Raw genomic sequence first — 17,582 nt, 5'->3', positions numbered from 1 at the left:
CTCCAGCGTCATTTTCCAGCGGCCCAATGTCCACATTTGCCTCTCTCTTACCCTTTATATATCTAAAAAAGCTCTTGCAATCTTCTTTTATATTACTGGCTAGTTTACCCTCATATTTAATCTTCTCCCTCCTTATTTCTTTTTTAGTTGTCCTCTGTTGGTCTTTGTAGGCTTCCCAATCCCCTGGTTTCCCACTGCTCATCGCCGCATTGTATGCTTTCTCTTTAGCTTTTATGCTGTCCCTGACTTCCCTTGTCAGCCATGGTTGCCTCGTCCTCCCTTTAGTATGCTTCTTCTTCCTAAGGATGAATTTTTGCTGTGTCTCCCAAATTACTCCCAGAAACTCCTGCCACTGCTGTTCCACTGTCTTTCCTGCTAGGCTCATCTCCCAGTCAATTCTGGCCAGCTCCTCCCTCATGCCTCTGTAGTTGCCTTTATTCAACTGTAATACCGTTACATCTGATTCCAGCTTTTTCCTTTCAAGTTGCAGGTAAATTCTATCATATTATGGTCACTTCCTCCTAAGGTTTCCTTCACCTTAAGCTTCCTTATCAAATCTGCCTCATTACACATCACTAAATCTAGAATTGCCTGTTCCCGAGTGGGCTCCACCACAAGCTGCTCCAAAAAGCCATCTCGTAGACATTCCACAAATTCCTTTTCTTGGGATCCACTACCAACCTGATTTTCCCAGTCTACCTGCATATTGAAATCCCCCATGATCACTGTAACCTTGCCTTTCTTACACACCTTTTCTTTTCAATCTCCTGGTGTATCTTGTGCCCCACATCCTGACATACAGAGGCCTGTACATAACTCCCATTATGATGTTTTTACCTTTGCGGTTCCTCAACTCTACCCACGCAGATTCTACATCATCTGACCCTACGTCGTTTCTTGCTATCGATTTAATTTCATTTCTTACTAACAAAGCAACCCCACCCCCTCTGCTAACCTGCCTATCTTTTCGATAAGATGTATATCCTTGGATATTTAGCTCCCAGTCCTGATCCCCTTGCAGCCATGTCTCCGTAATGCCCACCACATCATACCTGCCAATTTCAATCTGCACCACAAGCTCATTTACCTTATTTCGTATACTGTGTGCATTCAGATACAACACCTTCAGCCCTGTATTTCCCGTCCCTTTTCTCATTGTCGTCCCTTTATCTGATGTGCTTGAAGTTAGGTTCCTAGCCGTTTCCAAACACTCTGTCCTATTTTATGTTCTGGGGACTTTCATAGCATCTCCTGGGCTCTCCTTTCTTTTCAGTTTTTTCATAATTTTCCATGAAGTTGAATCCACCTCCCCCATACGCTAACCTGCTGCTTTGTATCCCATTAGTCATACTTCTTGGAGTTTTACCCTTCCCTTCCCCCCCACTTTCTAGTTTAAAATCCTGTTGACCACCCTATTTACCCTTTTCGCTAGAACATTGGTCCCAGATCGGTTCAGGTGGAGACCGTCCCAACGGTACAGATCCCTCCTGTTCCAATACCGATGCCAGTGCCCCACGAAATGGAACCCCTCTTTCCCGCACCACTCCTTTAGCCACGTGTTTACTTCCCTTATTCTCGCGTCCCTATGCCAATTTGCACGTGGCTCGGGTAGTAATCCAGAGATTATAACCCTTGAGGACCTGTTCTTTAATTTAGTTCCTAGTTCCTGATAATCCCCAAACAGGTCCTCTTTCCTAGTCTTACCTATGTTATTTGTCCCGACGTGGACCACAACAACTGGATCATTTTGCTAGGGCTCCTTGATGCCACACTCTGTCAAATGCTGCCTTGATGTCAAGGGCAGTCACTCTCATCTCACCTCGGGAGTTCAGCTCTTTTCTCTATGTTTGAACCAAGGCTGTAATAAGGTCAGGAACTGAGTGGCCCTGGCGGAACCCAAACTGGGCATCAGTGAGCAGGTTATTGCTAAGCAAGTGCCGCTTGGTATCACTGTTGACGATCCCTTCCATTACTTTACTGATGATGGAGAGTAGACTGATGGGGCAGTGATTGGCCGGGTTGGATTTGTCCTGCTTTTTGTGTACGGGACACACCTGGGCAATTTTCCACATAGCCGGGTAGATGCCAGTGTTGTAGCTGTACTGGAACAGCTTGGCTAGGGGCACGGCAAGTTCTGGAGCACAGGTCTTCAGTCCTATTGCCAGAATATTGTCAGGGCCCATAGCCTTTGCAGTATCCAGTGCCTTCAGCCGTTTCTTGATATCACATGGAGTGAATCGAATTGGCTGAAGATTGGCATCTGTGATGCTGGGGACCTCCAGAGGAGGCCGAGATGGATCATCCACTCGGCACCTCTGGCTGAATATTGTAGCAAATGCTTCAGCCTTATCTTTTGCACTGATGTGCTGGGCTCCTCCATCATTGCGGATGGGGATGTTTGTGGAGCCTCCTCCTCCAGTGAGTTGTTTAATTGTCCACCACCATTCACGACTGGATGTGGCAGGACTGCAGAGCTTAGATCTGGTCCGTTGGTTGTGGGATCGCTTAGCTCCATCTATCACTTGCTGCTTATGTTGTTTGGCACACAAGTAGTCCTGTGTCACCAGGTTGACCCCTCATTTTTAGGTTTGCCTGGTGCTCCTCCTGGCATGTCCTCCTGCACGTTTCATTGAACCAGGGTTGACCCCCTGGCTTGATGGTAATGGTAGAGTGGGGGATATACTGGGCCATGAGGTTACAGATTGTGTTCGAGTACAATTCTGCTGCTGCTGATGGCCCACAGCACCTCATGGATGCCCAGTCTTGAGTTGCTAGATCTGTTCAAAATCTATCCCATTTAGCACGGTGGTAGTGTCACACAACACGATGGAGAGTATCCTCAATGTGAAGGTGGGACATCATCTCCACAATGATTGTGCGGTGGTCACTCCTACCGATACTGTCATGGGCAGATGCATCTGTGGCAGGCAGGTTGGTGAGGATGGGGTCAAGTATGTTTTCCCCTCTTGTTGGTTCCCTCACCACCTGCCGCAGACCCAGTCTAGCAGCTATGTCCTTTAGGACTCGGCCAGCTCGGTCAGTAGTGGTGCTACCGAGCCACTCTTGATGATGGGCATTGAAGTCCCCCACCCAGAGTACATTCTGCGCCCTTGTCACCCTCAGTGCTTCCTCCAAGTGGTGTTCAACATGGAGGAGCACTGATTCATCAGCTGAGGGAGGGCGGTATATGGTAATCAGCAGGAGGTTTCCTTGCCCATGTTTGACCTGATTCTATGAGACTTCATGGGGTCCGGAGTCGATGTGGAGGACTCCCAGGGGAACTCCCTCCCGACTGTACACCACTGTGCCGCCCCCTCTGCTGGGTCTGTCCTGCCGGTGGGACAGGACATACCCAGGGATGGTGATGGTGGAGCCTGGGACATTATCTGTAAGGTATGATTCCGTGAGGATGACTATATCAGGCTGTTGCTTGACTAGTCTGTGAGACAGCTCTCCCAATTTTGGCACTTGCCCCCAGATGTTAGTAAGGGGGACTTTGCAGGGTTGACAGGGCTGTGATTGCCAATACTGGAGTGCTGCTTTGGGCTGCAGTAGAGTGCTTAAGTTGGAGTTTTGTGACTGAGGGAATTTAAGGGTTAATTTCTATCTAAAGTCTAGTCTTTCTTTAATTTAGTCATTAGCTAAAAGTTGATGTTTGGGTTGGAAGAAGGTAAGTTTTAGGCTAGTTTCAAAACAGGGTTTATACAGGCTCTGCTTGCAGCTACTAGTTAATTAGATAACTGGCTTAAACAGGTTTTCAGAGGCTAGATTCAGAGAGTATAAAAACAGGCCATCTTACAGTGCTGACTTTGTCTGCACTGGAGTGCTGCTTTGGGCTGTAGTAGAGTGCTTAAGTTGGAGTTTGGTGACGGAGGGAGTTTGGTGAGGAGGGAACGAGGTGACCCTTTGAGTACCATGAGTACGGTCGGGTAAGTATTTACTACTTTTATCGCTTATAGTTTTTAAGGTCTTATTTTGTGGTTCATCATTTGTAAGGGCTATATTCTGTAACAACAAGGAGCAGGGAAGAAGGGCCTGAGAGTAATTGATATTATTTAATATTGAGTATCTTCCAAAAGGTTTAATTTAATTTAAAGGGGTAAGTCATGGCAGGAGAGCTCAAAGCTGTGTTGTGCTCCTCCTGTTCTATGTGGGAAGCCTGGAACATTTCCAGTGGACCAGCATGTGTGCTGAAAGTGTCTGAAGCTGCAGCTCCTGGAAGCCCGGGTTTCGGAGCTGGAGCGGCAGCTGGGGACACTGTGGAGCATCCACAAGGCGGAGAGTATCGTGGATAGCACGTATAGAGAGGTGGTCACACTGCAGGCTAAAAGTCCACAGGCAGGAAGGGAATGGGTGACCACCAGGCAGAGCAAGAGGACTAGGCAGGCAGTGCAGGAATATCCTGTGGCTATTCCCCTGCAAAACAGATATCCCGCTTTGGATACTGTTGGGGGGAATGGCCTCTCAGGGGAAAGCAGCAACAGCCAAATTTGTTGCACCGTGGTTGGCTCTGCTGCACAGGGAGGAGTAAAAAGTGTGGGAATGCAATAGTTATCGGGGATTCAATTGTAAGGGGAATAGATAGGTGTTTCTGTGGCTGCAAACGAGACTCCAGGATGGTATGTTGCCTCCCTGGTGCTAGGGTCAAGGATGTCTCAGAGTGGATGCAGGACACTCTGAAGGGGGAGGATGAACAGCCAGTGGTCGTGGTGCACATTGGTACAAACGACATAGGTAAAAAAAGGGATGAGGTCCTATATGGGGGAATATGGGGATTTAGGAAGTAAGTTGAAAAGTAGGACCTCAAAGGAGAGGTGCCAGAGGACTGGAGGATAGTGAATGTGGTACCGTTATTCAAGAAGGGTAGTAGGGATAAACCAGGAAACTATAGTCCCGTGAGTCTAACATCAGTGTTAGGGAAACTATTGGAAAAAATTCTAAAGGACAGAATTAATCTCCACTTGGAGAGACAGAGATTAATCAGGGATAGTCAGCATGGCTTTGTCAAGGGGAGATTATGTCTTAACAAATTTGATTGAAATTTTCAAGGAGGTGACTAATTGTGTAGATGAGGGTAGTGCAGTTGATGTGGTTTACATGGATTTCAGTAAGGCTTTTGACAAGGTCCCACACAAGAGACTGGTCAAGAAGGTAAGAGCCCATGGGATCCAGGGCAATTTGACAAATTGGATCCAAAATTGGCTGAGGGGCAGGAGGCAGAGGGTGATGGTCGAAGGTTGTTTTTGTGATTGGAAGCCTGTGACGAGTGGTGTACCACAGGGATCAGTGCTGGGACCCTGGCTGTTTGTAATGTGGATTTACAATTTAGATGTGAATATAGGAGGTATGATCAGTAACTTCGCAGATGACATGAAAATTGGTGGTGTTGTAAATAGTGAGGAGGAAAGTCTTAGATTACAGGACGATATAGATGGGCTGGTAAGATGGGCAGACCAGTGGCAAATGGAATTTAATCCTGAAGTGTCAGGTGATGCATTTTGGGAGGACTAACAAGGCAGGGAATACACAATGAATGGTAGGACCCTAGGAAGTACAGAGGATCAGAGGGACCTTGGTGTACATGTCCATAGATCCCTGAAGGCAGCAGCACAGGTAGATAAGGTCATTAAGAAGGCATATGGGATACTTGCCTTTATTAGCCAAGGCACTGAATACAAGAGCAGGAGGTTATGATGGAGCTGTATAAAATGCTAGTTAGGCCACAGCTGGAGTACTGTGTGCAGTTCCGGTCGCCACATTAATGGAAGGATGTGATTGCACTGGAGGGGGTGCAGAGGAGATTCACCAGGATGTTGCCTGGGCTGGAGTGTTTCAGCTATGAAGAAAGACTGGATAGGCTGGGGCTGTTTTCCTTAGAGCAGAGAAGGCTGAGGGGGGACCTGATAGAGGTATACAAAATTGTGAGGGGCATAGATAGGGTAGATAGGAAGAAACTTTTCCCCTTAGGGAGGTGTCAATAACCAGGGGGCATAGATTTAGGGTAAGGGGCAGGAGGTTTAGAGGGGATTTGAGGAGGGATTTTTTCACCCAGAGGGTGGTTGGAATCTGGAACTCACTGCCTGAGGGGGTGGTAGAGGCAGAAACCCTCACAACATTTAAGTATTTAGATGAGCACTTGAAACACCTCAACACACAGGGCTACAGGCCAAGTGCTGGGAAATGGGATTAGAATAGATAGGGGCTTGATGGCCAGCACAGACACGATGGGTTGAAGGGCCTGTTTCTGTGCTGTATAACTCTATGACACCTCAGGATCTTAAAGGTTTCAATTAAAAGTTTGAAATGTTTCCCAGTCTGCAAGGAAGTAGATTCAAAATGTGATTCAATCAAAATCAAGGATGCCTGGCTTTATTGGCCAAGGCCCAGTCCCCAGTTAGTCCTGAGTTAGAAGCTGAGTTCCTGAAAAGTGCAACTTTAAATGAATCAGATTTTCCCATTAAAAGCTGTAGTTAGGTTCAGTCGGATCTTTCTCATCAGAAAAAAGTTAAAACCTTTCGCCCTGTAAGTTGAAATACTTTACGTTGCTATATTTTTATATTTGTAAAAGAAATAATTTCTGAAAGAAAATAAATTTTAAATTATAAAAAAAATATGCTGATTCTTTCGACTTAGCTTCCAATCGCTGACCCTCCACTCGTGACCTCTCCCAATCGCTGACCCTCCACTCGTGACCTCTCCCAATCGCTGACCCTCCACTCGTGACCTCTCCCACTCGCTGACCCTCCGCCCGTGACCTCTCCCAATCGCTGACCCTCCACCCGTGACGTCTCCCAATCGCTGACCCTCCACTCGTGACCTCTCCCACTCGCTGACCCTCCACTCGTGACCTCTCCCACTCGCTGACCCTCCGCCCGTGACCTCTCCCAATCGCTGACCCTCTGCCCGTGACCTCTCCCAATCGATGACCCTCCACCCGTGACCTCTCCCACTCGCTGACCCTCCGCCCGTGACCTCTCCCAATCGCTGACCCTCCGCCCGTGACCTCTCCCAATCGCTGACCCTCCGCCCGTGACCTCTCCCACTCGCTGACCCTCCACTCGTGACCTCTCCCACTCGCTGACCCTCCGCCCGTGACCTCTCCCACTCGCTGACCCTCCACCCGTGACCTCTCCCAATCGATGACCCTCCACCCGTGACCTCTCCCACTCGCTGACCCTCCGCCCGTGACCTCTCCCAATCGCTGACCCTCCGCCCGTGACCTCTCCCACTCGCTGACCCTCCGCCCGTGACCTCTCCCACTCGATGACCCTCCGCTCGTGACCTGTCCCACTCGCTGTCCCTCCGCTCATGACCTCTCCCACTCGCTGACCTGTTCCTTTCTTGCTGACCCTGTAGCCATGGCCTCAATTGATTTTGCCTCCTGACATCACCCCTGAACAACCTGGCTCCCATTTTAAGGTTAAGCCCCTTTGTTACAATTGGTTGTGTAAAATTAGAGAGGGTACCCAGCACAGAAACAGGCCATTGGGCCTATACAGCTTATTCCAGTGTTTCTGCTTCACTCCACCCTCCTCCCATCTTTTCGCATTTAAATCTACCATTGTAACCACTTATTCTTTTCTCACTCAAATGTTTAAAACCATATTTAACACTATTTTCTTCAGCCGTTCCCTGTGGCCGTGAGTAAAGATACGGAGCAGCAATGAGTAAAATGAGTGGGGGAGCAGAGCTCAAGGGTCTCCTTTTCCTGTGTAACAGGCTCAAGGGGCTGAAGGGCCTCCTTCTGTTCCTGAATTACAGGCTAGAGGGGCTGAATAGACTGGTCACTGTCCAGTGACCCCTGGGTTAGAGAGACAGAGAGAGAGAGAAACTCAGCCTGGGGACAAAGTGTCTGTTGAGGAGGGGCTGCAGTGGAGGGTTTGGTGAGGAGGGGCTGCGGTGGAGGGTTTGGCGAGGAGGGGCTGCGGTGGAGGGTTTGGTGAGGAGGGGCTGCGGTGGAGGGTTTGGCGAGGAGGGGCTGCGGTGGAGGGTTTGGTGAGGAGGGGCTGCAGTGGAGGGTTTGGCGAGGAGGGGCTGCAGTGGAGGGTTTGGTGAGGAGGGGCTGCGGTGGAGGGTTTGGCGAGGAGGGGCTGCGGTGGAGGGTTTGGCGAGGAGGGGCTGCGGTGGAGGGTTTGGCGAGGAGGGGCTGCGGTGGAGGGTTTGGCGAGGAGGGGCTGCGGTGGAGGGTTTGGCGAGGAGGGGCTGCGGTGGAGGGTTTGGCGAGGAGGGGCTGCGGTGGAGGGTTTGGCGAGGAGGGGCTCCGGTGGAGGGTTTGGCGAGGAGGGGCTGCGGTGGAGGGTTTGGTGGGATTTGAATGATTCTCTTATCGTCACAATTCAGTGTCGGCATCTTTGATGGAAAAACAACACTTTCACTCCAATTATTTTTGCTCCTTTTTTTCTTGTTACAGAGGGCGATCCCAATGGACATTTTTGGATTGACAAGAATACCGGGATTTTGTCCACAACCAGTGGCCTCGACAGGGAAAGCATTTCACTCTATACTTTGACCATTCTGGCTCGAGACCAGGGAACCCCACAACACAGCAGCACCGTGTCTGTCTCTGTTACTGTGCTCGACATCAATGATAACTCCCCAACATTCATGGAGCCTTCCTACACCATAGACATCCCAGAGGACAGTGCAGTGGGCACAGTGGTTCAGGTAGTATCTGCTGCTGATGGTGATGAGGGATCTAATGGTGATGTGTTGTATTATTTGAGCAGTGAAGCACAGGGTATGTTTCACATCGATGAAATGGGAAAGATTAGCACAGTCATGTCTCTGGACCGGGAGAAACAATCGAGCTACACATTCCTGGTTCAAGCTGTTGACTCTGCACCTTCCGACCCGAGGAGTTCCACCACCCGGGTAGAAGTGAATGTGAAGGATGTCAATGATAATTCTCCACATTTCATCACAGACCCGCTCATCGTCAACATCTCCAAACACTTACCCGTCAACCAGGTTGTGGTCACCATGAAGGCCGAGGACAAAGACTTTGGCGCAAATGCCTCCATATTCTATCGCTTCTCGGATGTGATTTCAGGATTCAGCATCAATTCCTTCACAGGAGAGATTCGCCTGCTGACCCCAGCGTCCTCGATGACTCAGAGCCAGCGTACGTTGTTTGTCGTGGCGACAGATCAGGGTTCACCATCTCGCTCATCCACAGGAGTCGTGATCATCTACCTGAAGGAGGAGCAATATCGCGGCATTCGATTCCGCCGCAGTGTCAGAGAGATCCCATTGGCTGAGAATTCCGCACCAGGTACCAGCGCCAGAAACACCTTGTTCATCAAAGGCAACTGTGCACAGACACACACTCACTCTCACACTCACTCTCACACTCACTCACACTCACTCACACACTCACTCTCACACACTCACTCTCACACTCACACTCACTCACACACTCACTCTCACACTCACACACACACTCTCACACACTCTCACACTCACTCACACACACACACTCACTCTCACACACTCTCACACTCACTCTCACACACTCTCACACTCACTCACACACTCACTCTCACATGCTCACTCTCACACACTCACTCTCACACACTCACACACTCACTCTCACACATCTCACACTCACACACTCACTCTCACACGCTCACTCTCACACACACTCACACACACATAGACACACTCACTCACACACACACATAGACACACTCACTCTCATACACACTCACACTCACTCTCACTCTCACACATACTCTCACACTCACACACTCACACACACTCACTCTCACTCACACACTCACTCTCACACACTCACTCTCACACGCTCACTCTCACACACTCACTCTCACACACTCACTCTCACACACTCACTCACACACACATAGACACACTCACTCTCACACACTCACTCTCACACACTCACTCTCACACGCTCACTCTCACACACTCACACACACACACATAGACACACTCACTCTCACACACACACTCACTCTCACTCTCACACTCACTCTCACACACTCACTCACACACACATAGACACACACACTCTCACACACTCACTCTCACACACTCACTCTCACACACTCACACACACACACATAGACACACTCACTCTCACACACACACTCACTCTCACTCTCACACTCACTCTCACACACTCACTCACACACACATAGACACACACACTCTCACACACTCACTCTCACACACTCACTCTCACACACACACATAGACACACTCACTCTCACACACTCACACACACACTCACTCACTCTCACACACTCACTCTCACACACTCACACACACACACATAGACACACTCACTCTCACACACACACTCACACTCACTCTCACTCTCACACACATAGACACACTCACTCTCACACACTCACTCACACACACATAGACACACTCACTCTCACACACTCACTCTCACACACTCACTCTCACACGCTCACTCTCACACACTTACACACACACACATAGACACACTCACTCTCACACACTCACACACTCACACTCACTCTCACTCTCACACACTCACTCTCACACACTCACTCACACACACATAGACACACTCACTCTCACACACTCACTCTCACACACTCACTCTCACACACACACACATAGACACACTCACTCTCACACACACACACACACTCACTCACTCTCACACACACACACACTCACTCTCACACACTCACTCACACACACATAGACACACTCACTCTCACACACTCACTCTCACACACTCACTCTCACACACACACACACACATAGACACACTCACTCTCACACACACACTCACACTCACTCTCACTCTCACACACTCACTCTCACACACACACACTCACTCAGACACTCACTCACACACACATAGACACACTCACTCTCACACACACTCACTCTCACACACTCACACACACTCACACACACACTCACTCTCACACACTCACTCTCACACACACACACTCACTCTCACACACTCACTCACACACACATAGACACACTCACACTCACTCTCACACACTCACTCACACACTCACTCTCACACACTCACTCACACACTCACTCTCACACACTTACTCACACACACACACATAGACACATTCACTCGGTGGTGGGGTGGGGGGTGCGGGGGGGGTGGGGGTGCGGGTGGGGTTGGGGGTGCGGGGGGGGGGTGTTGAGGGTTTGGGGGGGGTGGGTGGGGGTTGAGGGTGGTGGGGGGTGGGCGCTGAACGAAATCTCCCTGAAGACCGAGAGCTGAAGAATTTAAAACCAATAAATAAAGATTTTAAAACCCGTAAAAAAATGTCCACGAATCAGAATCAGTCTCCGGAATTTATAAATGGTGAAAATTCTGTCCATACATATTTTTATTTAAGAACAGAAACCTCATCCCGCCCTTGGATGAGGTTTCATCAAAAATGCAGAGTCCGCCCGGCAGATTCGCCCACGAGGTTGGACAGACCATGAAAAACCGGGGCCAATTGGAATTTTCACAGAATCACAGAGTCACAGTGCAGAAGAGGCCCTTCGATCCATCGAGTCTGCACCGACACGTGAGAAACACCTGACCTACGTAACTAATCCCATTTACCAGCACTTGGCCCATAGCCTTGAATGTTATGACGTGCCAAGTGCTCATCCAGATACTTTTTAAAGGATGTGAGGCAACCCGCCTCCACCACCCTCCCAGGCAGTGCATTCCAGACCGTCACCACCCTCTGGGCAAAAAAGGTTTTCCTCACATCCCCCCTAAACCTCCTGCCCCTCACCTTGAACTTATGCCACCTTGTGACTGACCCTTCAACTCAGGAGAACAGCTGCTCCCTATCCACCCGGTCCATGTCCCTCATAATCTTGTACACCTCGATCAGGTCACCCCTCAGTCTTCTCTGCTCCAACGAAAACAACCCAAGTCTATCCAACCTCTCTTCATAACTTAAATGTTTCATCCCAGGCAACATCCTGGTGAATCTCCTCTGCACCCCCTCCAGTGCAATCACATCCTTCCTATAATGTGATGACCAGAACTGCACACAGTACTCCAGCTGTGGCCTCGCCGAGGTTCTATCCTGAGTGAGACAGAGCCAGAGTGAGTGTGGGTATTGGCAGTTGGTGCACAGTGGGAATTTGGTGCTGAGGGGAAGAGGTGCTCTTTGCATTTTTTCTTTGCTATCCAACTTCTTAAATCTTCAGACCTTTAATAGGCTTAATGCCCTCTTAATCATCGGTGGGCAAGCTTCTGACTTCTGCGCACGCCTGCCAACCGGAATATCATGTCAGCGCGGGATGACATCGGGATGCTCACCTGACGCCATCATGCGCTATTTTACGCTCGAGTGGGTCGGGCACGTGCCTGCATGCTGAGCTAAAAACTCTACCCATAATCTTAAGGGGAGATGGTGGTAATGTCACTGGACTGGTAATCCAGAGGCCCAGGCTAATGCTCTGGGGACATGTGTTCAAATCCCACCCTGGCACCTGGTGGAGTTTAAAATCCATTAACTGATAATCAAGTTTCAGTCACAGTGACCATGAAGCCATTGCCAATTGTCATAAAAACCCATTGAGTTCACAGATGTCCTTTAGGGAAGGAAATCTGCCGTCCTTACCTGGTCTGGCCTACATGTGACTCCAGACCCACAGCAATGTGGTTGACTCTTAAATTCCCTCTGCAATGGCCAAGCGAGACCCTCAGTTCAAGGGACATTAGGGATGGGCAACAAACACTGACCTTACCAGTGACGCCCACATCCCATGGAAGAATAAAAAGAAAGAAAAATCACACTCTTACACTCGCACTCTTACACTCGCACTCTTACACTCGCACTCTTACACTCGCACTCTTACACTCGCATTCTTACACTCGCATTCTTACACTCGCACTCTTACACTCGCACACTTACGCTCGCACTCTTACGCTCGCACTCTTACACTCCCACTCTTACACTCGCATTCTTACACTCACACTCTTACACTCGCACTCTTATGCTCGCACTCTTACGCACGCACTCTTAAACTCGCATTCTTACACTCGCACTCTTACACTCGCACTCTTACACTCGCACTCTTATACTCGCATTCTTACACTCGCACTTTTACACTCGCACTCTTACACTCGCACCCTTACACTCGCACTCTTACACTCGCACTCTTAAACTCGCATTCTTACACTCGCACTCTTACACTCGCACTCTTACACTCGCACTCTTACACTCGCATTCTTACACTCGCATTCTTACACTCGCACTTTTACACTCGCACTCTTACACTCGCACCCTTACACTCGCACTCTTACACTCGCACTCTTACACTCACTCTCTTACACTCGCACTCTTACACTCACACTCTTACACTCACTCTCTTACACTCACACTCTTACACTCACACTCTTACACTTACACTCTCGCACACCCAATAATAATCATTTGGATTTATGTGGTGCCTTTAACATATTAAAACATTTCTTGGCACTTCACAAAAGTGTAGTGAAACAAACTTTGACACCTAAGGTGATATTAGGATAGGTGATCAAAAGCTTGATCAAGGTTTGAATTGATGTGTTAATGGAGGAAAGTGAGGTAGGGAGGCTTAGGAAGGAATCTCCAGAGCTTAGGGCCCAGGAGCTGAAGGTGTAACCACTGTTAAAATTGGAATGAGATGAGCTGAAATATCTCATTAGTTGTGGGGCTGAAGGAGATTACAGAGATTGGGAGGGGGTGGGATTGAAAACAAGAATTATGGAGCATTACCCAAAAGGAAAAATCAGTAAAAACTGGGAAATAAGAGCACTGACTTGAACAATTTTTACAATCTGGGTGGCAAATTGAGCCCAGCTACAATTTCACGTGAATAATATGGGTGTTTGAGGGATGTGGGAAGAGGCCTGGTGTCCGTGGAACTGAACTTGGGAATGGTTAGTGAGAGGGCGATGGCAACACTTTCCAATCTCTCGGTATCAATATGTGAGACAATCTGATCGGCCCTGCTCTTGGTCAGGAGCTTATTCATCTATGTATCTGATGATATCACCTGAAGAGAATCTATAACTCGATACAGACAATGGTCAATGTCTCTGCATTCCACTTCTTAGCAATGTTTTAATATGCCAATAGTTCTCTTCCCTCCCTCTCATTCATCCTAGATTAAACCCTTTACTGTATATGTACATAGTTCTCGAATTAATAAATACATACGGTTATAAAAACAAAAAACTACTGCGGATGCTGGAAATCCAAAACAAAAACAGAATTCGAAACGTCAACTCTTTTCTTCTCCGCCGATGCTGCCAGACCTGCTGAGTTTTTCCAGGTAATTCTGTTTTTGTAATACATACGGTTAACCTACTTAAGGCTACAAAGCCTTCACTAAGACCTCCCAAACAGTATCCAACACCCTACAACATGGTGGCAGCTCGCGGAGAAACTGGAGCAGAAATTCAACAGCTGGAGAATTAAAGGAGGAGTGTTCTGTCCTGACTGAAAGTGCCTGAAGTGAAAACACAGAGGGAGATAGCCTGAGAGAAGCTCCATAGCAGGACTGGAACCAGAGGACAGAAGAGAAAGGTCACGTGATGGTTCAGATTGAATGCCCACAGATTGCAGAATCAAAGGACATTGCAGGGGTGAGATAAAAAATTAAGTTCTTGGCCAGAACTAGTTTAAAAATGATTTTAGTCTTTGAAAAGTCAGAGCATTTCTGAAAGTGGCGTGGCCCAGCCAGAATCCCCAGTCAGCGCCTGAACAGGTGGCCGCTGACCTCACTCAGAGAAGAAAACATATTAATTAATTCGGAAGAATTGCAACTAAAGAAACAGCTTTAAAGACCAGCAAAGGCCAGGATTCGATGCTTTCGTGATCCTAAAGCATTGCGCTCAAACTGAGAAGTCTGCGGCTCATCAATCCGAGCAGCCATTGTTTAAAGGCTTTTCAAGGCTGAGTGTGAAGGCTGTTACAGTGGGAGCCCGGCAGGCATGGGAAAACCCTGTGTCTTCAACCCAACGGCAGCACCATCTTCAATTTCAGCAGCTTCTTAAAGCTGAACCTACACTTCAACATTTTTTAATCATGGATTGAAATCCATTCTTCCAGATCAGATTGGGCTTATCCAAGGCCCAGATCAATCACATAACTGGAGAAAAAGATTCCTTAGATACTAATCGCTTCAGGTCTGGATAAAAGGACAGGAGATGAACAAGCTAACATTGCTTTACTCAGTAGGCTGAAAGCAGACAACATTATTGCTGGACAAGGAATCAATGAGTCATTTGCTAAATTTGAAGAAGTATTAAAATAATTTGAGGTTTATTTCAACCTAAGAAGCAACAAAATCCTGGAAAGGGTTAAATTGAACAAGTGTTCACAGCCAGGAGACCCGATCGATCTGATCAGGATGGCTGAATACTGTGAGTACGGAGACCTAAAATCCAGATTGTTCAGCAGTGTGAGCTCCATGTGCAGCACAGGCCCATTTTAAGAGGAGAAAGTAAACCCTGGTACAAAGGAAACCCCACAGTCGAGTTAGTGAAACAGCACAGAAACAGGGACTCTCCAGGCCAAGGGAGACATACCCTAACTGACCAGTAGACTGATGATATCAGCACTATGGAGCAAAGCGCTCCCACAGGTGAAATTAATGTCCTGCAATTTCCACCCAATGCTGTCAGTGTAACTGTGCAAGGCCAAAACATCTAAACATACAGGAGACCCAAAGATGATTCATGAAGTTCACACTGTGCATCAAGAAGACCCATCGACATGCTTCTTGAGTGAGCTCAAAGATCCAGGATTTGCAGATTGGAATGTGGACATTGTGGCTAACGACCATCTCACAAGTTTTAAACTGGACACGGGGGCCAGTGTTACAGTCCTGTCAGACAGAGAACCATGGCTACGATACCATCCACAACACACCTAGATGGAGCAAAGAGGCATAAAAGGCACCCGGAAGGTGACATTGAGGTACAGGGGTAAAAGAATCCAAGGGACCCTGCTCAGGACTGTTCACTTCTAAAAGCTGCCAAGTCTGCGTCGAACTTAATCTTCTACAAAAAATTGACAAGGTCAACCAACAAGGGCCTGGTTCCAAGTATAAAAGTGATTTACCGAAGCTCTTTACAGAACTGGAATGACTGAAAAATGTAAAGAGGATCACACTGAGGGAGGGTGCTAAACCTGTGTGCCTATACAAACCGCGTAAGATCCCACACACCCACTCATGAAGCAGGTGTAGCAGCAGCTGGATGAGATGCCAAACATGGGAATCATCTCCCCAGTCACACAACCAGCTGCACGGTCTTCCAGGATGGTCCCAGTCTCAAAACCCAATGGGTCCATTCTTTTCTGCATCGACCTGACACAGTTCGATAAAACCAGAGCAAAAGGAGCACATTCCATGTCCTCAGTGGATGAAAGCCTGACTAACTTGTTGAAAAGCACGATATTTTCAAAACTGGAGGCAAACAGCTGTTTATAATCACTTTGGCACCAGAAATATTGTTGGCCATTTTGCAGGGACTTCAGAGGGTCATTTGCCACATGGTCGAAGATATTGGTTCATGGTACAATGATGGATGAAGATGACGAGAGACTCAGAGCAGGTTTAGAAAGCTTGCAGGAAACAGGGCTGACACTGAATAGAAGTTTCAATTCAATTCAATTCCTGGGCCACATTGTCAGCAATGAAGGCTTCACGGCTGACTCACAGAAAACTAAAGGTATCAGCAAGTTCCCAACCCTGTCTTCAATTCCAGACCTCCTGTGATTCTTAAGGATGGTGAACCAGCTGGCAAAATATTTACCAAATTTGGCACAGGTCACAGAACCCTTCAGGTATCTACTTAAGAAAGACCATGCATGGTGCTGGGACTCCCGTGAAGAGTAAACTTTCTCTCATATCAAGATGATGCTACTCTCCACTCTCCATTATGACCAAGCCCACCACCTGGAAGTTCCCCTCCAAATCACTCACCATCCTGACTTGGAAATATATCCCCGTTCCTTCACTGTCGTTGGGTCAAAATCCTGGAACTCCCTTCCTAACAGCACTGTGGGTGTACCTACACCACATGGACTGCAGCGGTTCAAGAAGGCAGCTCACCACCACCTTCTCAAGGGCCAGGGTTTCCCGGTCGGTGAGCGGAGGGGGTGGGGCCCACTTGCCGATGTGTAAAATGACGTGGGGTGACAGGCGGAACTCCCAACGTCACCGCGCCCCATTTAAATTTTCAGGAAGGCGGGGGCACAGCCGAATCAGCTCTGCGCCCACCGACCTGTCAATGGCCAATTGAGGCCACTGACAAAGTAATTAAAGTAATTAATGGACCTGCCCGTCCAACCTTAAGGTTAACGGGCAGGCCGGGAGCCCTGGCAGGAAGTAGAAAAAGCATCAAACCTGATCCACGGGCGGGATGAGGTTTCATGTGGGTTTTAAAAATGTAATAAAAGTGTAATCAAAGTGATGGACATGTCCCAACTCATGTGACGTGTCCCCATGAGGGAACATGTCAGGGAAATTGTTTTTTTTGTTTTGAGCATTTTTTAGTGTGAAGCCGATGTCCCTGAGGCAGCGCTTAGCCTCCGGGAGATCAGTGTGTG

At 48.3% G+C, this 17,582-nt stretch overlaps 1 protein-coding gene across 2 annotated transcripts in view; it reads left to right on the top strand.

Annotated features, from left to right (window-relative positions):
* Nucleotides 1–17,582, top strand: part of LOC144682521 (protocadherin-16-like) — a 357,547-nt gene that overhangs the window by 257,325 nt on the left and 82,640 nt on the right. For both annotated transcript variants that reach the window (XR_013577065.1, XM_078544911.1), the window contains exon 13: nt 8,411–9,271. Coding sequence is in view for 1 of the 2 variants with exons in the window: in XM_078544911.1 (XP_078401037.1) it covers nt 8,411–9,271 (861 nt within the window). In the remaining variant the exon portion in view is untranslated. The remainder of the gene's footprint in view (nt 1–8,410; nt 9,272–17,582) is intronic.

The sequence above is a fragment of the Cetorhinus maximus genome, chromosome 7 (assembly GCF_964194155.1).
Source record: "Cetorhinus maximus chromosome 7, sCetMax3.hap1.1, whole genome shotgun sequence".
In the NCBI taxonomy this organism is placed as follows: Eukaryota; Metazoa; Chordata; class Chondrichthyes; order Lamniformes; family Cetorhinidae; genus Cetorhinus; species Cetorhinus maximus.
Note: the sequence above shows the minus strand (reverse complement) of the source record. Positions and strands in the feature narration are given on the sequence as shown.